A 21,980-nucleotide genomic window follows, 5' to 3' on the forward strand; every position below is an offset into this window, starting at 1 on the left:
ACATTTCAAACACTAAATGAATATATTTAGAAATAAATTTTATTATCTTGACATGTAAATAATTTATTTTTGTAATTAATGACGTTTATTAAAACTTAATGATCTTGATCAAAAATTAAAAAGAAATAAGGTTTTAATCAATGGGAAATAAAAAATAGAGATGTGAACCTAATTTCTCCATATATATATATATATTTATTTATTTATTATATATATGGTAACATTATGCATGCAAGACTACTACTATATAATATGCATGCAATGCAACGTAACTAAAGAAAGGTGAAGAGATGATATGAATACAATTTGAGAAGCAGTGACGCTATTTATATGATACATAGGTCAGCCATGTTGGGGAATGAGCACTTGATGTGTCGAATGGCTAAAGCAAAGACATGAGGACCTGACACTTAGGAAGGGAGGCGTAGTGCTGGACATAACTTGTAGGCAGAGGTGTCTAAATGCATGCAAATAAGATGAGGGAACAATTGACACGCACTTAAATGGATTATTCCGTACTAAATTACTAATAGTGAGACCAAATTAAGTTATATAGGTGTACACAAAAATCAAATATTTTTACAGGGTGTACACAAAAATAAAGAAAACTCTTAAATCTCTCATCTAACACAAACTCAGCCATCTATCACCTATCTTGCCAAATAACTCATCTGTAAAATAAAGGGTGAGAGGTGAACAACAATCATTGTTGCTCAGTGAGTAGAATATGTAATATGCCAGTCAAGCGATGCTATTTTACCCACACTATAAAACATGATAATTATATCAAATCATTATACACATAGTGCCATATCTGTCAAACCGCCGCAGAGTCCTCGTGAGCCACCAACATGCACTTTTATTTAGAACCTGGAGGGGCGCAAAACAGAAAACGTGAGTGGCCAAAAACAAAGCTTTTCAAAACCATTTCTCTTTCCAAAAGTAATAACCCCACACCGTAAAACCCGTATAGTTTCCCAGAAAATAAAAATACATACGTATATAAAAATCACGCTTGAGAGTAGTGAAAATCAAATATATGCCTTGTCAAGTGTCCTAGTATGGAAATGAGTAACTAGGTGAAATAAATCAATGTAAAATGATATGCCAGTTGGAGTCACCTAACATCACTTGTACGACTAAACCTATAGCTCATTAGATATGCTTGCACACGAGTCGAAACCACCTATTGTGGTTTGTACGACAAGGCTAGGTGCAAATAAGTACGCTGAAGTGCTACGATCACGTGAAGGCTGTGCGAATAATCGTGAGTCACCTATGAGTCAGAACCACCTAATGTGGTCTGTACGACAGGGCTATGCACCAAACATGGATCCAAGGTGAGCGTGCGGTGCGGGAGGTGAACATCACGTGAAGGACTGTGTTCTGGCCATGGGCAAGAGCACTAGCACGGGGGTGCAGGATAATGAGCTCTAAATGCATCTACGTATAACCACAAACAATGCATCCACTATCATCAATATATACTCATCTGAAGCTTACCTGGGCATTTGCAGCATCAAGGAACAATATGCATATCTATACTAATGCATACTCTAAAGCATAATTCAATTAACATGGCATTTAAAATCGTGACTCCATTTAAAACAAATTTCTGGGAAAACGCAAAGCATATATATATATATAGAAAACCAAAAGCCCACTCACTGGTATGTACCTGGATTGTAACCCCCGAGTCTCGCCTGATTGCGCTCGTCCTCCGAAAACGTCTCACCTATATGTGAAACCACTATTTTAACGTTAATTTTAAGTACATAACAAAAACCGTGCAATAACTTCTCATACGTTGCTCAATTGGGGTGTTTGAATACCATCATGTCCTACTCAACACCACGAGTATCCCCATATTTTTAGAATAATTTTCTGACGTCCCACGCACCCTTACATGCCGACCAAGGCATGGCCACACACGCCGGCCATGCGCAGGCACGTGCCTAGCACACTGACGGAATCTTTAACGCCGTTAGGGAATATTTCGCTAAATAGTAGCATATACCGTTAACTTTACCTAACGCCGTTAGTATATACTGTTAAAGTTGAAGGAATATTCCCCTTCCTTCTCCGGTGGTTTGCTGGATTCCTACGCCGTTAGCCACTGCATCGTCGGAAACTGGAAAAATCTTTAACCTTAATATCTTCCTCGTGTTTCAACCAAATTTCACAAACTTTATATCAATTTGAAGCCCTAAACGAGTAGAACATGTTCTTACCTTTTAGAGGTCCTAAAACCGACGAGAAGTTGTTGGAAAATTCCTCGAAATTTCGGCTAAACTTGGAAACCCATAGTTGAGCTTATTTCGATGTTCAAACTTAACCAAAATTAGTCTAAAACACTAAAGGAGTTGTATTAATACCTTTCTAAGTCTCAAAAACAAGTAAAACCTCGACGATCACGTCGAGGTAACAGGGTACTCCGCCAAAACTTCTAAGTTCTCGTGTCCCTGTGAACTGTTCTTTGTCCCAAAAGTGTCACTAGACTCGTGGAGTCACAAGGAATATGATGGTGACCTCCAATCACTCGATCTGTGGGTGATTGATGGTGTTTGAGGACTGGAGGAATCAGATCGTACGGATAGAAAGAATTTTCGAGAGAGAGAGAGAAAGAACAAGGCTGCACGTGTGTGTGTGGTTTACGAGGTTGGTCACCTAAAACAACCTCAAGCCTTGATTGGGCTACTAAACCCAAGATCCATGCAATTGGATCAAACTAAAAGAACCAACCCAATCTCCCTTATTTCAACATAACATTTTCTCTACATACCCGACTCGGCCCTAACTTTCATCCACGCTCTTGTAACGTCGAATACAACTTAATTACGTCAATGGAAAAAAAATTGAAGACTATACATACATCCACGTCACAAGGCCCACAAAGGAAAAATAGTCATTTCCACACACTCGAGGATAAAATATATTTTAATTCGGGACGGGTCATCATATGTTATCTCAAAAAGAATTTGGGAACATTTCAATCTTAAAAAAAGCCAAATTCTGGCAAAGTTAGATATCATCACTTATAGATTAGTTTTCATATCTCAATCTTATTCGTTAGTTGGTTTATCTAAAATCAGACAAGATAAGATTTCATCTAATGACTAAATTGTAATGCCTTTCAATTTAGGTATGTTGTTTGTTTATGTTTTCGATTTAGGTCTCTAAACTTCCAATGTCATTTTAATATGCAGTGTGTTTTTATTTGGAAATTAAGAAAAGTAAGCCCTTTTAGACGTAGAACATCTTATATCATTTTATATCTCAAGCATTAACACATACAAATAAAATGGAGGAGGACCTTTGGAACAAAAGAGAGTATGAGTATATTCGCAAGTGGGGGCAGAGTGGAAAACTTTGGCTCACATGGGTAGCTACTTTTCTTGTGGGATCCACTTCTTTTTGGTGCTGGATGTAGCCTAATTTTTTGCTACCCAGGGAAGGAAGTTGCTAGCCCAAGTGGTGGACCTAACACCATTTTCCAGCTTATTGGGGATAAAATTTCTTACTAAGGCTTCAAATGTAGTAGCTTCATGGAGGATAAAACCCCCATGAGGATGCTTTTAGGCTTGCGCCGTCACTTATATGCAACACCTAGTTGCCACTTAGTATTATGTTCTAGTAATATTTTTCTTTACTTATAAATGAGAATTCTTAAGTTCAATTCTTGCCAAATAAGAATTTGAACCACGTCGTTACTAACTCATTGTGAGGGTTAACTTACCTCTTTCTCTTAGACCATCTCTAACCCTTGAGAATAAAGCTTAAAAATTTAAGTCAGAAAATTCTAAAGTCAAAACCTAGAAACTATTTTTCTCATCTAATGGTTATTATCACATCCCAGCCCGAGCCTCCACCACGTCCCGGGCTCGACTCTGTCGTAGCACGATATTGTCTGTTTTGAGCCCCAACCACGCCCTCACGATTTTGTTTCTGGGAACTGACGCGAGCAGAACTTCCCAGTGGGTCACCCATCCTAGGAATGCTCTGGCCCCGTACTCGCTTAACTTCGAAGTTCCTACGGAACCCGAAGCCAGTGAGCTCCCAAAAGGCCTTGTGCTAGGTAGAGATGAGAATTTACATATAAAGCATAGATGATCCACTCCCCTAGGCGATGTGGGATCTAACAATCCACCCTCCTAGGGGCCCGACGTCCTCGTCGGCACACTTCCGCCCAGAGATTGGCTCTGATACCAAATTGTCACATCCCAGCCCGGACCCCCACCACATCCCGGGCTCGACTCCGCTGTAGCAAGATATTGTCCGTTTTGGGCCCCGACCACGCTCTCAGGGTTATGTTTCTGGGAATTCATGCGAGCAGAACTTCCCAGTAAGTCACCCATCCTGGGAATGCTCTAGCCTCGTACTTGCTTAACTTCGGAATTCCTACGGAACCCGAAGCCAGTGAGCTCCCAAAAGGCTTCGTGCTAGGTAGAGATGAGAATATACATATAAGGCATAGAGAATCCACTCACTTGGACGATGTGGGATCTAACAATTATGGCTTAAAATTTTAGCCAGAAATTATTAAATAACGATTTTAGCCTAACTTTTTGGGTAACTTTTTTGAAATTAAAATTTATGTAGATTTCTTAATTTATTTTTATGAATATTTTAATTTAAAAATATTTTAAATTTTGATAAGTAATTAAAAGGAAATCATACAAATACATAGGTAATTATAAGTGAAATTTGATTTAAATAATATTTTTTTTTAAATTAGTTTAGACATTAGATTTAATTTTGGACTATAAATCTTTTTTTGTTATTAAATTTAATCTCATTAATCATAGCTGTTGAATTATAAGTAAAAAAACAAAAAAAAATGTTTTGAAATATGACAGTTTGATGTGACAATTTGGTATCAAAGCCAAACCCTGGTCGCGTGTGTGCCGAAGAGGATGTCAGGCCCCTAAAAGGGGTGGATTGTGACATCCCACATCGCCTAGGGGAGTGATCCTTATATGTTTATTCTCATCTCTACCTAGCACGAGACTTTTTGGAAACTCACTGGCTTTGGGTTCCATCGGAACTCCGAAGTTAAGCGAGTAGCGCTTCCCATCATGGGTGACCCACTGGGAAGTTCTCGTGTGAGTTCCCATAAACAAAACTGTGAAAGTCTGATGGGGCTCAAAGCAGACAATATCATGCTACGGTGAAATCAGGCCCGGGAAGTGGTCTCGCCTGGACCAGGATGTGACAGTCAAACTAAGATTTTAAAGGATTTTAAAAGTGATAGATTTGATAGGATTTATGAGGATTTAAGACTCCTACAAAATTCATATGAATTTTAAAGAATTTGAATGAATTTAGTTTGTAGATTTTGGTGGAGTGTGGTGGATTTTCATATAATTTTTTTATTGAAAAAAAAATGGAAAAATCTTTCCCCTTGACCTACTGTACTCAATAGCCACTTTATCCCCTCCCTTTTTGGGTCCCTTTTCACACGACCATGACTCCATCTCTTTCTCAATTGATAGATCAACATAACTTTGGTGAGCTTTTGAGCACTACACCACCAACAACCATCACCACGTACCACAGATATTAAAAAATCAGAATGACAAGAGAGTAGTATTAACCAAAATCCTAGATCGATCATGTCATTCGATGATCATACATGCCTAATTAAGGTCTAAGGGTCATAATAAGAGATTCCACCAAAGTACATGGTGGTTACCTGTGTGTGGTTGGGGTTGGTAGAGATTTGAGGACTGCCCAGATGAAAAAGGATTTGAAATCCTAGGGGGTGAGGTTGGATTCTTTTTAGTTTTGGTTATATATACTTCTTGCTCTCAAATTCCACAAAATCCACAACTTATTGAAATCCTCCAAAATCTTAATTTTTTTAATACACTTAGATTTGGATGGATTTTAAAATCTCTTAGAATCTTTTAATTGACTACACTAGGATTTTAAAGTCTTTTAAAATACTCTCAAATCCGAGTTTGACTACACCTCCCTTATTTTTAAGTTTTATTTCATGAGTTGGAGATGATTTTAGAATAGATAATGTCGTTAGTTAAGAAAATGGTCCAATTGCACCAGATAATTTGTCTGACCGTGTGGGCCCCAGTCAGAATTAACTAAACAAAATGCCATTTTCAAATTTGAAAACGTAAGGACGATAAATTGACGTTTTAGATGGGTCTGGATTCGGGAAGAAGCCTATTGTATCTTAACTGGCTTTCCCGGCATATCTTCACTTGCTTGAGTTGAGTTCCTTCATCCTTTGTATTAAAACACACAATTCTAGCCTTCTTCACTATCAATCAAATCTCCCAAACCCTAAACCTAACCCTAACCCTAAAAACATATCCACAAAATTAATTACTTTAGCCATCTTCAGTCTAAACACTGCTAGGGTTTCAATTCTATTCAATTCAATCGCAATGGCGCCTCCGACCAAACCCAACAAGCTAGCCACAGACGATTCGGAGACGCCGTCCAACAATCTCTGGGTTGGGAATTTGGCCAGCGACGTCACCGACGCCGATCTCATGGACCTTTTCGCCCAATTCGGTGCTTTGGATAGCGTCACCACCTACTCCTCCCGGAGCTACGCCTTCGTCTTCTTCAAGCGCGTCGAGGACTCCGCCGCTGCCAAGGAGGCATTGCAAGGTGCCCTTCTGCGCGGAAACCCTGTTAAGATTGAGTTTGCCCGACCGGTTCGTATTGATCTTTGTGCTTCGTTAGGTTTATTTGATTGTTTTTGTTTGATATTTATCGATTTCTTTGTTTTTCAAACGCGGGGTTTATTTGATTTCAATCAAATTGTGCCTCCCGATTTTCGCGAAGTTGAGTATGAGCGATGCGCTTATTAGATTATAAACTAAAGAAATTGGGAAAGTTTCGCTTACAAATCTAAAAGGTTAGGCATGAAGAAACATAATTTAGAATGAGAAACTGAGAAGTATATGGACGCTGATAATTTTCCTTCCAGCGTATGTTTTTAGTGGGAAACTAAGTAACCCTTGTTTTGCGCCACCGTATGTTCTTAGGTATCCCCTTCTAGAGTGCTTAGAATCAATAATTTTCATTCCAGCGTTTCTAAATGCTGCAAAAGTCGATAATTTTCAGGATGTGAAGGATGTTTATAATGTATCATGCATCCATTGCTAGGATTTTTCCAACCATTTCATGAAATCCAATTCTTTGTAAAAGTTTAACAATTAGCAAGATGCGTGCTAGTGTGACCATTTGAATCCATAACCAATTAAGTCTCAAAACTGCGAAACAGAATTTACATCAGCGGTTAGGTCTCCGACTCTCCCCATGTATAACTTTTCTAATATAATAAGAATTTGGTAGTAGCTTAGCTGTTATTTGAAATATTCTTCTTCTTTTTTTCCCACGGGTAGGAGTGATTTCAAATATTATTGTGACCTGCATATCAGATGTTACAAAACATATATACAGATGCTCAACTCAAAATTGTGAATCGATCTCAGTTAGTACAAAGGGGGGTTTCAGTCGAAACTGAAGCACCAAAATCAATATGTGTGCACACACCAATCTCAAGGCTCAGTCATGAGTTATGAACATTTTGAAGTCCAAAAACCATTGAATCGAATCCCTTAAACATCCCCATGCTCCAAAACAGCAAAACGAACGCACAACTTCAGCGTTTGTTGGTCTCTGCGAATCACTAAAGACAACCTCCCAGTAACATGATAGGTGGTTGATTTGAAATCCCTTTGTACAGATAGGTGATTGATTTCAACTTAAAGGCACAACACAAAATTATGAACCGATGTTAAAAAGTTGCGTTTCAGTTTCATATTAATTTAGCACCAAAATAGGCGTGTTTCAATTTCAACTTGAGCACAAAAATTGATATATGTGCACTCACCAATCTTAGTTGTGCTTTAGTTTCAATGTTTTAGGTGCAGACACAACAGAAAGGATTATATAACCATTTCCAAGCTCCCAAACTGCAAAACAAACACTATCTCCTGTGAATCAAAACTGTGAAACAAACACTACCAACTGCGAAAGATCAGCTATGATTCCTATATTAAATGATTTGAAATCTTATCTTACTCGCATTGACTGTACACAACACTTATTACCTCGACAAATAACTAAAACGCTTACCAATGCCAGTAAGTGCACAAAGGCGTGTTTCTGTTTCAAGCTAACACCGAAGTGTGAGTGTTTGTGTAAGCAAGAATCTCAAAACGATAGTTAATCAACTGTTGAGGTGACCAGATCTGACAAATTCTAGTTTGATGGCCTGAATTAATCAACTGTTGAGGTGACCAGATCTGACAAATTCTAGTTTGATGGCCTGAATTAACTATGTACTAAGTTTCACTGTCTTCTTTTACCACCCATATAGCGTATATTTGAAATCCTTTGATTTTTACAAATTCAGCATAACTGTGTTCCAAGAAATGAATTAATAGGAGAACAAGTGTTGTGGAACGGAAGTTAACAAAATGATTGTATAATTTATATTAATTGGATCAGATGATGGCACTGTGCATCTCTCTATTTTTTTTTTTGTCTTGCAACAAAAGGGTAGGCCCATAACAAAATTCACAAAGAAAAATTAAACAATGTTAGGGATACAACATTGTGAAACAGAGGTAGATGTCCCTCTTATGTACTTGTACTGCGCTCTAGTCTTGATCACACTACCACTCACCTATCAGTAACCTTTGAATCTCCATCCTGCCACCTATTTTATAGATGACAAAAGGTTACAATTGTTGCTTCTCATTTAAAAATTTGCTGCAACAATACTTAAAATGAAAGATGGGGATGGAGGAAGAGTGAAACCTAAGGTCATTAGATATTTGCAAATATGAAAGATGGGAATGGAGGAAGAGTGAAACCTAAGGTCATTAGATATTTGCAAATATGAAGCTATAGAAAGATAAAACCTAAGGTCATTGGATATTTGCGAATATGAAGCTATAGAAAGACAATCATATAATATCGTGTTCAGGGTGAGGCAAGGGGCATAAATTCATTGCTGAAAGAGAGATGTGATGTTGTAGTGTAAAGACTCCATTTGATTCTTCGCAAAATAGGAACAGAAACGAGTGTCCTAGTTGCTTCTATTGCCTTATCAAAAGGGGGAATAGATATGCAATATGTTAATCATGTTTATTTGTTTTTTTTCCCCATTTATTTTGTTGACAGTGTGTCTTTAGCTTTTCGTAGCATGAAATCAACCTTATGCGCCTAAAATCATCCCAAGCGCCGCTAATGTGGCTACTAAGCTATTTCTTTGGAAAGCTCCTACTAAGATGGGAAATTCCCCGATAAAGCTGCTAGTAACGGGTGAACTCATAGTCTTAAGTATGAATGCATTAACTCACTGAATGTGCTGGCGCAGGCATTCCACTGATGTGTTCTTGACCACGCATGCATTAGCCCCCATGTCCGGATGTGGCTTACTTCAAATTTTTTATGCATTCGTCTTGCCATTGTTTTTTTTTCCTAATACTTCACAGTTTAGTAATACATGTGATTTTCTTCCTCTGCTTAACAACTGTTATACAAAGTGTTTTTACTCTGAGATGACTTTGTTTCACTTATTGTTTATTTTTTTCCTCGCCTTGAGATAAATTTTTGCAGCTTTTTACATTTTTGGGGAGCTGAAATTTGTCGTTCTTACACACTGTTCACAGGCAAAACCTTGCAAGAATCTATGGGTAGGTGGAATTAGCCCATCTGTCTCAAAGGAAGAATTAGAAGAAGAGTTTTGTAAGTTTGGAAAAATGGAGGACTTCAAGTTCCTTAGAGACCGTAATACTGCATTTGTTGAATATTTTAAATTGGAGGATGCTTCCCAAGCAATGAGAAACATGAACGGGAAGAGATTGGGTGGTGACCAGATACGTGTTGATTATCTTCGATCACAACCCTCGAGAAGAGTAAGTTTATTATTCATAACTTCAATGGTATTTCCATGGGTATATTGTTGCGGTTCCAGGACTTTGTAGGTTAGCAGAAATATTGCGAGCGAAAATTCGCTAGAGAGCAGTAATAGGCTCACTGTGTGGCAAACTCAGTGTTGTCTGGTGCTGATACTTTGTTGTGAAGGATTCTTTCTAGGGCTATGTGGGTGTCTAAGGACATGACACTCCCACCTGAGTAACAATGCCAAACATATTACACTTTTTAAATGGATAGAAGGAAAGGAGTTCACTGTTTTAGAAGGGTTATGCATTTTTGTGGAGATACTTGTCTTGTCTAATATTTCAATCATTTTAGTAAATATGAAAATTTTCCATGATAACTAATGGGAAACGTTGTCTTTCTATATGCATATTTTTGAATTTCATAAACTGATAATCATTATTTTGTTGTTTACATGGAAAAGAAAAGACCAAAGAAAAACTAAGAAACAATTAACCTAGGCCGGGAAACACCAGCCATATTATCAGCAAGAATTTGAATCAAACAATCAGGAGGAGCATCTATTAACAATTGTTTATTGATCAGTGTTCTGTGATTAATGCATGATTTGCTTGTTCGCTGTAACATGTCTGCCTTCGGTTACTTATTAAAACGCTTTCTGGTTTCCTTTGCTCTTTTGAACAGGAACAGTGGCCTGACTACAGAGATGGACAGTTTCCAGCCAGAAACACGGGGCCTGATTCTCACAAAAGACAACAGGTGAGTAATAAGCTACATACAGTGTTCTACTAGAGATTGTGAACTTTTAGAATGTTGATTGTGTATATGTTTGTTGCTTCATAAGAATGATTTGTTTGCTGGTTACACAAGGTGCATCTTACCTCCAATATATAACTTGAGTTGTAGACTTACCTTTGGTCCTAGGATCTGATTTATGGATTTGTGGGTTAGACAGAAGATGGAAATCTGTATGTGAATTCCAAATGGGAGTAAACTTCTCAGTTGTGATTATTTTCTCAAAGTTTTTTGTCATGTTGCAGTATTCTCAATCTTCTGGGGGACGAAAAGGTGACAGCCAACCCAGTAATGTTCTGTGGGTTGGTTATCCTCCTTCTGTTCAGATTGATGAACAAATGCTCCACAATGCCATGATTTTGTTTGGTGAGATTGAGAGAATTAAAAGTTTTCCTTCAAGGCACTACTCCTTTGTTGAATTCAGGAGTGTAGATGAAGCTCGGCGGGCCAAGGAGGGCTTGCAAGGCAGGCTTTTCAATGATCCTCGGATTACAATTATGTTCTCAAGCAGTGGGCTGGCACCTGGGAAAGATTACCCTGGCCCTTATCCTGGAGTCAAAGGACCTAGATCAGATATGTTATTCAATGAACATCCGTTTCGGCCTTCACAGATGGACATGTTTGGTCATAACCGTCCAATGATGTCTAATAATTATCCTGGAGCTCTACCACAAAATGGCATTGTTGGACCAAATGCTCCAATGAGGCCTTTAGGTCCTCAAGGTAGGTTTGACCATCTGCTTTCAGGCCCCGAACTTAATGATTTGGCGTCGCTTAATAATTATCAAGATGGAAATTCCAAGAACCTGATGGGTCCCAACTGGAGGCAGCTGTCTCCTCCCACACCTGGGGTCGTGTCTTCTCCTGCGCCTGGTATTAGGTCACACATGAGACCTGCATCTAGTGCATGGGACGTTTTGGATGTTAACCAATTTCAAAGGGATGCTAAACGGTCAAGGATAGATAGTCCTTTGTCCATAGACGACCCTCCATATCCGTTGAGAAAGATTGATGACCATGGATTAGGGTTCGACTCGTCTTATGGACTTGGTCCTGTAATTGATGGAGGTGCTTCTGGACCGTCTATGAATGTCCAAGGGAAGAATCACCTTAGTCCAGCTGGTGTAAGGGTCTCAGTCAGAGGGCTTCCTGATAATGATTTTATATGGCGTGGAACTATTGCTAAGGGTGGAACGCCTGTTTGTCATGCTCGCTGTGTCCCTATAGGAAAAGGAATAGGAAATGAGCTGTGAGTACAATTTTCCTTTCATGTTCTTTTTTTTTCTTCCATTTTGTTTGGGCACTCGAATGGCATATTTTATTTGTTTTACTAAGAACATGTACATGGATTCCTCTGTGCTATCTACTATGGTATTCGTGTCAAGTTACCAAGAAACCATAGTATTTCACAATTGTTCATATTTATCCGTGCAATATCAGCTTTTTCATGATTACATTGGCAACTGTTATACATTCTCAGTATTTTGGAAACTAAATTATGGTTTCAACTGATGTTCCAACTGGTGTATCTTGAAAGAGGGTCTAAGTGAAGTTGATCAGACGCCTTACTGCACACTTATAAAACAAAATCGTTTAGCGTGTAGGCTTTTTTTGTCTAATGCATGTTCTATGACACCCTTTTTTATTTATTTAATGTATTTTATGTATGGATAGATGAAGCCGTTACTATTAGCAGTTTGTCTACTTTATGCAAGAATCCCCTGAAGCATTTCCCTTTTGAACTTAATAAGACTATTAGCATATAAGGGTACAATAGTCACCTAATTATTTATGTGAAAATTAACATAATTATTTATTTTTTATTATGATCTTCCTTTCAGAGCTACCTATCCGGCTATCCCAATGCTTTAAACTTTTCTTCTTTATGGTTTTGCAAGTTTATAGTCTCAGACTAATACTTCTTACCCTATCCTCCACCCTAAAGAAATAATATTTGAGTTAACTCGCAATCATACGTTCCATATGTATTTCAGTACGTAGGTGAATAGTTCTAGAAATGTATAAATTAAACAACTTGGTTATAATGTAGTTAAATCCTTATTATGATTACTAAAAGCACAAAAGTGAGTTCAGACTTCCTAATATCCCTCTTTATTTTCAAACTGTTTCCAGACTCCATGATTTTGGACTTCCAAAATTTTTATTATGTTTCTTTTGTTATATTTCTGGATAATCTTTGAAATTAAACTTAGTTGCCCCGTATCTTATATCAGCATGGGTTGTGATTGTGTGTGACTAGAGAATTCTCTTGTTTGTGTTTAATGTATTTGTATTCTGTTTTGCAGTCCTGGAGTTGTTAATTGTTCGGCTAGAACTGGACTGGATATGCTCACAAAACATTATGCTGAGGCCATTGGATTTGATATAGTGTTCTTCTTGCCAGATAGTGAAGATGATTTTGCTTCCTACACTGAATTCCTTCGTTATCTAGGTGCAAAAAACCGTGCTGGTGTTGCGAAGTTTGATGATGGGATGACCTTATTTTTGGTACCTCCTTCAGATTTCTTGAAGGATGTTTTGAAAGTTGCAGGCCCTGAACGTCTGTATGGTGTGGTTCTCAAGTTTCCACAACAAGGTCCTAGTACTGCTTCCATGCACGAACAGATGCAGCCTATGCCACCTTTACAGTTTATAGACAGACAGCAGATTCCTTCTTCACAAGTTGAGTATAGTGTAATCCCACCGAACGATGATCACATTTTACCTATGGATTATAACAGGGTTTTGCATGAGGGCTCGAAGCTTTCTGCAAAACCACTGTTTCCACCTACTAGCAAGTCCTCTAGAGTGCAACCGCAAGACTATGCTTCTAGTAATAGTGCTGCAGTATCACAAGCTGGAGTTTCATTAACTCCTGAACTTATTGCCACTCTGGCCACTTTACTGCCTGGAAATGCACAGCCGTCTGGTCCAGAAGGTGCTAGGGTGCCAGTATCCTCAGCAGCTAGGCATTCATTTCCTGCTTTTGCACCTAGTAAAGTATCCTCTCCTGGATGGAAACAAGATCAACAAATTTCTGATCATACTGGTCATGCATTACAACAGTTTGGTAGTCAGTTTAATCCACACGAACAGAATCTTTTGCAGTACCAGCCTTATCCATCTGTTCCAAACTCATCCAACCATTCTGCCCCAATGGCCCTTGGTATCAACCAAATCCCAGACTCTTCTACCAGTCAGCCCTTGCAGTCTGCAAATCCTTCTAGGCCTTTGAATAATTTTACAATCCCTTCTCAAGGTGGTGGACAGGTTACTGGATCCTCTCATCTCAGCCAGCACTATCTGGCTGAAGCTCCTCTTGGTACTCAGAAATCAGCACATGGAACAGATACGTCTGGGTTGTACAATCCACCTGTTTCTCAGCAATATAATAATTCCATGGCCTTTTCTGGTCAGACTTATGGTGCTAATTCGCAGTCTCAGACCTTTCTGCCATTAGCGGCTGAAAAGGTAAACCCAGAATACCCAAATCAAGTGCAGCAACTTCAGTCTGCACTTATTGGGGCTGGTCAGAGCGCCCCAGATGGTGAGGCTGACAAAAATCATCGGTATCAGTCGACGCTCCAATTTGCGGCTAACCTCCTCCTCCAATTACAGCAGCAACAACAGCATAAGCAAACGGGTAGTCAAGCGGGGCGAGGGTCTGGAAGTCAACAGTGATAATTATTATCCCATATAGGTATTTTCCCGTCTCTGGCCTATGGATATTTTTTTTTCTTTGCATATGATCAAATTTATATGCTAGTATAATAGTATTTGTTTTATATTAATTAATGCCATAGGTTTAGCACATATTTCCTTGGGCGATTGAACAATATGTGATATGCTCTTTCTAGAGAAAAACACATCTTTTGGAAGTATTAGTCGGCCAACTCATGTGTTTGTTTCTGCTTTTTGCATATGGTGAAACTTATGTGCTAGTATTCGTTTTCTATTACTTCATGGATAAGTTTAGCAAATCATTCTTCTTTTGATCGATCTATATGTAGTCTACATTCCTGGTTGCATAGACATCCACGTTCAGTTATTTGTTTGTGTCAGTGACTTTGTACTTTGGTATGAATGTTTTTTCTAGAGAAACATGCATCTTTGAAAGTTGTTAGTTGGCTAATCTATTTGTCTGTTTTCTTTTCTTTTCATATGGTGCAACTTATGTGGTTGTAATTTTTGTGTAATTAAGTCCTTAGGTTTTATAACATCTTTCCTAGGAAGTAGAACTGTAGAGCTATATATGATGTGACGTCATGTCTGGTTGGATGGGGTTGCTGATGCAGAATAATATCTAGGATATTATTATTTAGTTTCCTATATTATTTTATATTCCTATTCATTATGGAATTAAGATTACTTTCCTATTTCTAGTAGATTTAGGATGGCTTTTTAGTCAAAATGGTCCTAAGATTGGCGTAACTCCTCAATTTGATCCTTGAGATTTGAAATAAATAGAAGTGGTCCATAAGTTTGTCCACTAATTATTTTGGTCTTTCCATGAAAAATCTCCATTAAATAAGAATAAAGTGACAAAAATACCCTCAATTTTTGTCAAATCATTTTCGCTCATTGGTTATTAAAATGAGGGTATTTTTATCATTTTGGTCCTTTTTAACAGAATTTTTCACGGAATGACTAAAATGATTGATGGTGGACAAACTCAGGGACCACTTCTATTGATTTCAAATCTCACAGACCAGAGCGAGGAGTTATGGCAATCTCATGTACCATTTTGGCTAAAAAGCCATATAGGATTCTTTCATATTTGTTGTAGGATTAGATTACTTATTATAAATATGTGCTTTGTAATTGTATTCGGGCAGTTGAATGATTGATTAAATGGATTTTTTCTGAGTCTTTCTTTATTCTATCTTGATCGTCTTCTCTAAAGTTCTATTTTAATCCTCTGTCTGATTCTTAGAAATTCTCCTCAACCTCCCTATCTACTATTTCTCTGATCTAAAGTTACATACTGGTACTACATCACTTGCTGCAGGCATAATTGTATTCCGTGATTTGTTTGTAGAGTATGGTTTTGGTTTCATCAACATTTTCAATATTGTAGAGTAGTTGGCTCGTGAGTGTTCATGCATGTCTAGATACCAAAATATCTTCATAAATAAAGAAAAATGTTGTACCAGTATTAAATTATAATTTCTATAAATGTACTTTTCTGTTTTTACAAGCAAATATGTAACAGGAGTATATCACATACCCATACCAGTATCCTGGCTATCCGGGTATGTACCCAATTAGACAATATGATTTTTGCATCTCGTCTATATGATGTAAGCCCATCAGTTTCAATTCAGAAAATGTTGAGAAATAATATAGAGCGCATGCATTTGAATCATATTGCTTTGATTTGAATGTAGAATTGAAGATAGTTGTCACATTCTGTTTTAGTTACTTTTTCCCCGGGGAGAAATGGGCTTTTCACAGCCATGATCTTTGGAGAAGGATGGAATGTTTGGTATCTATCTTCCTATCAGTAGTTGACAAATAACTTGATATTATCGTTTGAAGATTATTTGAAGGAAGGAATTGGGGTTTGGTTTTGGGAAGATGTTTATCAGTGGTGACTATTACTAGGGTTATTTTGATAGAAGGGAATGTGCAGAAATTTGGGGATGTGAGGGGTAAAAATCTATGTGGGGAGGGAGAGGGTTCGTTGTTTGGGTTTGTCTTTGGGTATTGGTGTCAGCAAAGTCTAGGAAGAGGTTTGCTGTTGCAAATTGCGACCATGAGCAAATAATGGTTTTTGTAAACTGGATTGCTTGATCACAAGCGTGCAAAAAGAATAGACATGTTCATCCTTTCTCGTTGGATGTGTGGGCACACGAGAAAGGATAAGATTAGGAATGAGGATATCCAAGGTAAAGTAGGAGTAGCCGAAATTGAAGGAAAGATCAGAGAAAATCGTTTACGGTGGGTTGGACATGTGAAACAAAGGTCTACTGATGCTTTGGTTAGAAGATGCGATTATGGGATAGAGGTTTAGGGCCGAAGGGGTAGAGGAAGACCTAGAAGGACTTTGGAAGAGACTCTAAAAAAAGACTTAGTACTTGGATCTAACGGAAGACGTGACACATAATCGAGTGCAATGGCGTTCTAGGATTCATATAGCCAACCCTACTTAGTGGGAAAAGGCTTCGTTGTTGCTCGTCAGATCATATGGCATGTTTTTCAGTTTATGACAAAAGAAGACTTTGTTGAAGGGTTTTATCTTCTTTTTCTTCCCATCAGTATGCTTCTACCATGCAGTACGCGTTAATTTTATTATCTGTAGGTTAAACTCGTTCCATATGGCTTATTTTCTTCTGTCTTTTTGAGACTGACTTTAGGGCCTTGTCAAATTGTAACTATCATATGTAATTATGTTTTGTAAAAATTCAGATGTTTCTTCGAACTCTGAATCCTTTTGGTTTCTCTGGGAATAATGTGACGACTTGTTTAGTTGAGGTAAGTCCAGGGAAAAACATGTTCTTGGAAGAATGCTACTGATGAATCTTAGGCGGTTACTAGGCCAAGCTTTCAGCTCCCATCCATCCGATTCGATTCTATGCAGTGTCTTGCTAATTTCGGCATATATAGGAACATATGAAACAATTTACTCTCCTATGGTGTTCTCTATGAAACAAAACTAGTAAATGTTTTAACACTACCAGAAAAATGCGTTATAAAAACCTTGTACTTCATTTTTCTTAGGATCTCGGAGGTTATACACCACCCTCGTTTGTTTTGCTTTTGGTTTGAGTGAAAATTATAGATGACAGCATACCGAGAATGTTGAACATTACATTGTTATCCGTCTATGATAGAAACCACCTACCGTTGCTGCTTCAACCTTACAATTGCAGCTATGGTAGAAATGGATGAAGGAGACGGAGCTGAGGTCCGGTGAAATGCTATTTTTTAGTTAATAAAAGTTCATAACTGTTACGAGAGCTGGACATTCCACTAACAAACTATCTTTACTAAAGGCAAATCAACATAACAGAAACTTTAATTATTAATATTAGTGAATAAGGAAATCACTAATCCTTTCATCACTCCCCCTTGAAGAACAAGCTTGTCCTCAAGGCTATTAAAGCTGAAACTCTGGAAATCCGGAATGGAACTCTTCATAGTCTTCCCAAGTAGTCGTACTCGTGCAACAGCACCCTTCTTGTACTTTCCCTTGGCAAAGATTGCCAAAGGAGACTCCTGCATTTTCCCATTATCAGTTACTTTGGGCAATGCTGTACTAGGCTGTACCAGACTTCCAAGGTCTTTCTTAAGGCAACTGACATGAAACACAAGGTGTATCTTGGAACTGGGAGGTAGCTTCAACTTTAAGCAACTGGACCAATCCTTTCAGTGAGCTCATAAGGACCATAAAATCTGGGATGTAATTTGCGATAGGCATGAGGCTAGAGACTGCAGTTGGTATGGAACCAACCTGAGATATACAGTCGCCCACCACAAACTCCCTCTCAATCCTATGTTTATTGGCCTGAACTCTCATTCTATTATGTGCAACTTCCAAATTTGTTTTCAACATCGAAAGCAGCCTGTCTCTGTCAAGCAAACCTTGTTCCATTGTCTCCAAGTTGGTTGTTCCCTTCTGATAGGCAATCACATGAGGTGGTGGATACCCATACACTAACTCAAATGGTGTAAACTTTGAAGAAGTGTGATAGAAAGTGTTGTAATTCCACTCAGCCCAGGATAATTCTCGTCTTTTGTACACCTTGATGGCCAGCAATTGGGGTGGAAGGGTGTTCTTCCAATATGTTCAGCTTCCAAAGAGAGTTAGGACTAATCACAATCCTATTTTTATATTTCAAGAAGCCATTGTCCATTTGGTAATGAGGCTAAGTAGGTTCCCCAGAAGGATAGACTTTTCTTCTTCACAATCTTGAGTTTTTGCTTAATCCACTCATCCTTTTCATTTTCTCTTCTCAATTCATCTAACCACCCAAAATAGGGTTAAGAAATGGAAGAACAATTGAATTCTGTCAATTCTGTGATATCACTAGAGTTAGAACCATGAACCCTTGAAAGTGCAGCTGTCGCCACATTGTCACACCCTTTCTTATACCGGATCTCATAGTCAAATCCTAGTAATTTGGATACCCACTTTTGTTGAAAAGGAGTATTTGCCCTTTGATTAAGAAAGTACTTCAAACTCTAGTGATCAGTTTTTATAATGAAGTGTGTTCCTTGAAGATAGGTTTGCCATTTTTTCACAGCATGCACTATAGCAATAAGCTCCCTTTCATAAGTTCATAAGTTGACAGTTTTTGGTTCTTAGGTCCTAGAGCCTGATTAGTAAAGGCTATAGGCTTCCCTTGTTGTAAAACTGCCCCTATGCCATTACCTGAAGCATCACACTCGAGTTCAAGGGGCAATGCAACATAACAGAAATTTAAACTATTAATATTAGTGAAGAAGGAGATCACTAATCCTATCAGTCTATGCCAGCTCACCTTTTGTTGACTCTGCGCCCTCTAGGAGTTTTGTCGCTTAGATTTGCAGGAACTAAAGGTTTTCTATTTTCAGTTTTCTTCCGACCAACCTGCAAGTGAGGTAGGGAATCAAGGACTCAACGATCGCTAAAGAAACAAATACAGGTGTTCTTTCTGGATGTCACTGCCAGTTTATATCTCCATTGCTATTTGAAGTTTACCTAGCACGAATCTTCGATAACCAGACTGTTTTTGGCGTTTTTGAGTTCATATTTTCCCTCCCACTGATATTGAAATTCCTCTTTGGTTTGCCGAGGGATGTGCCATCTGCGTATTCAACCTTTGTGTTATACGTCGTGTAATTCTTTGTTTTCGTATGCCCCAACTTACGTTTTCCTGCACTAGTTTCCATTCAAAACATTTCCACCCATCGGCAAAGCTTTCCAGTCGTTTCTTTTCTTTTTGTCTTGTGAGCAAAGCATCATTTTCTTTCGTTGGGTTCGATAATCTGTTAAATAATGTCTCGTTATTAAGCTAATCGAGCTGTGTAGACCACTGATCATGCCAACTAAAGCAAAATTAAAAAGCGTTTATCTTTGGTTTTTTTATTTTCGGGGTTGTAACGAACGTTTCTGTGTGTAATTGGACTTGTAGATGTTCGGGGTGAATTTGGAGTTTCACGTAATCGACGACCGTTTTGCAATCACCAAGAGAAAGGGTCCTTCGGAGAAGCTCAAAATCCAGGAGATATTTTGTGTAAGCTTAAAGGTTAAAAAGCACGTTTGGCTTGTTTCAAAAGGTCAACATGACTACTTTGTTTTTTTGTTTTGTTTCAGTTTTTGCAGCACATACAAATGCAGTGATGTTGCCCTTTGTTTTTTTTTTTGTTTTTCGTTTCCTAGATTGTTAGTTTCAACCTGCTCTTTAATTGAGCATTTGCGCTCTCTCTCTCTCTCTCTCTCTCTCTCTCTCTCTCTCTACCATTAACAGTAGTATTAGTTAGTGTAGTCCCAAGAGGTTTGAATTGGAAAAAAGAAGAAGAGCATACCAGATGGCATTGTGTCTGCTCAGAATTTCTACTCCGTGACTGAGAAATTAGAGGCCCTGCGCTCGGAAACCATAATATTTAGGCACACTCTCTTCCACGCCCATGCTTAGAGCGTCCAAGTAAACTAGCTGCTAAAGCTCAATTCAACAAGATTAACCAATATTTGACCCAAAAACAAGAAGAAGAAGAAGATTAACCAATACTGTTTTGTTCTTGTTGACGGTGTGTTGAAATTTATGGAGTTTAATGGATTTGTAGATATTTCATGTAAAATTTTGATTCAATTCCCTTGAAATCTCATGGGAAGATGTGAGATTTGTGGATGCTTAAAATACACTTCAAAATCTCTCAAATTCCCTCTAATTCCTCAACTTTTTCAAATTCTTTAAAATAAAATTCTAATTGAATACATCTGGAATGTTATAAACTTCTTTAAAATTCTAATTGAATACACCCAAATTTTTAAGGATTTTAAGAAACTATTTAAAATCCTGATTAAATACACATTGAATTTCAGAGAACCACTTAAATTTTTGATTGAATATACCTAGATTCATTAAAAGAATAAAATCCCTCAAAATCTTAATTGAATACACCCCCCCAACACACTATTTGTTAACTTTTTTGGGCCAAAAAAGGGAAACATAACCTGATATGTATTTTAGGTGTTGTATTCAATTGAGATTTTAAAGGATTTTACAAGAGTTATAAGTTTGTAGAGTTAAATGAATTTTCATAGAGTCCATGTGAATTGTAGGTGAGTTCATTCAAAATCTTAGAGGGAGTGGTCTGATATACTAAAGCCTAAAAACATTAGAAAATCCATCAAAATCCATCACCTTTAAAGTACTTTAAAATCATATCTTAATTGAATACACAGTCCTAAGGACTACGTTAAAATCTTGAATGAATACATGCCAGTTTCTAAGGAGTTCATAAACTTTTTTAAAGGGGTAATTACAGTTTACCCCCTCCACTTTGTGTTCAATTAAAACTCTTGAACCCCACTTTAGGCCAGTTGGACTGTCAGGAATTTTATAAACAAAAAATAAACTTCAATTTGTTGTGAAATTGAGGATAAGTGTGCGGTGAAATATAAAGTAAATAAAACACAATATTTACGAGGTTTGGCAAGTGTGCCTACTTCCTTAGAACAACAATAGTATTTTCTTTCATTATTTGAAATAATAGGATTACAAAGATATCTCTCATTATTTTTCTTTCTTCTCTCTAGCCTTATAGCTTACTGATATATTTCTCTTCTACGTCCTCTACTACTTCTTCTCCTCTTGGTTTTATAGGCAGATGGCTTACCATCCTTTCTTCATTCAACCTTACATTTCCAATAGTCAATAATATTAAATACAAAAGTTAGGTGATGAACCTACCAACCACGACGTGATGCCTAAAGTCTTCAAGTGGGTGCTACTTTTATAGAGGGGATTCACACTGCTTTTACAACACTCTCCCTTGGAGGTCCATATGTCAATATTGGTTGCCACATTAACAAAAGTACAACACACATGTGTCTTGGTTGCTCCCCCTGATGAGTAGCTCTCCCTAGTGAGTATATCCTCCTGATTCCGCATTCTTCAATCTAACTGATTACAAAATCGCGTAATCCGATATTATGCACCAAGTTATGGAATATACAATTTGGTAGAGATTTGGTGAAGAGGTCTGGAAGATTATCGTTGGAACGGATTTGTTTAACTTCAATAACTTTAGCTTTCTTAAGCTCATGTGTACTGAAAAATGTTGAAGATATATATTTATGAGAGATATGAAGA

The 21,980-nt window shown here is 37.8% G+C and overlaps 1 protein-coding gene across 2 annotated transcripts; it reads left to right on the top strand.

Annotated features, from left to right (window-relative positions):
- The first annotated feature begins 6,152 nt into the window (after positions 1-6,152).
- On the top strand, positions 6,153-20,084 carry LOC137736984 (flowering time control protein FPA-like). Of its 2 annotated transcripts, none has more exons than XM_068476317.1 (6): positions 6,153-6,680; positions 9,654-9,899; positions 10,570-10,644; positions 10,926-11,929; positions 12,987-14,380; positions 19,797-20,084. In XM_068476317.1, the coding sequence occupies exons 1-5, from the start codon at positions 6,405-6,407 to the stop codon at positions 14,359-14,361; spliced, it is 2,976 nt and encodes a 991-aa protein (XP_068332418.1). In that variant the 5' UTR covers positions 6,153-6,404; the 3' UTR covers positions 14,362-14,380; positions 19,797-20,084. The 2 variants fall into 2 exon arrangements, with proteins under 2 accessions (XP_068332418.1, XP_068332419.1); XM_068476318.1 differs by having other exon boundaries at positions 6,505-6,633.
- The last annotated feature ends 1,896 nt before the right edge of the window (positions 20,085-21,980 follow it).

Source organism: Pyrus communis, chromosome 6 (assembly GCF_963583255.1).
Source record: "Pyrus communis chromosome 6, drPyrComm1.1, whole genome shotgun sequence".
Taxonomy (NCBI): domain Eukaryota; kingdom Viridiplantae; phylum Streptophyta; class Magnoliopsida; order Rosales; family Rosaceae; genus Pyrus; species Pyrus communis.

Excerpts from the sequence above, each read along its gene's own strand:
- LOC137736984 (XM_068476317.1), top strand. The coding sequence starts at position 6,405 with ATGGCGCCTCCGACCAAACCCAACAAGCTAGCCACAGACGATTCGGAG. Across the intron at positions 9,900-10,569 it reads GATCACAACCCTCGAGAAGA|GAACAGTGGCCTGACTACAG; the intron begins GTAAGTTTATTA and ends TCTTTTGAACAG. Across the intron at positions 11,930-12,986 it reads AAAGGAATAGGAAATGAGCT|TCCTGGAGTTGTTAATTGTT; the intron begins GTGAGTACAATT and ends TCTGTTTTGCAG.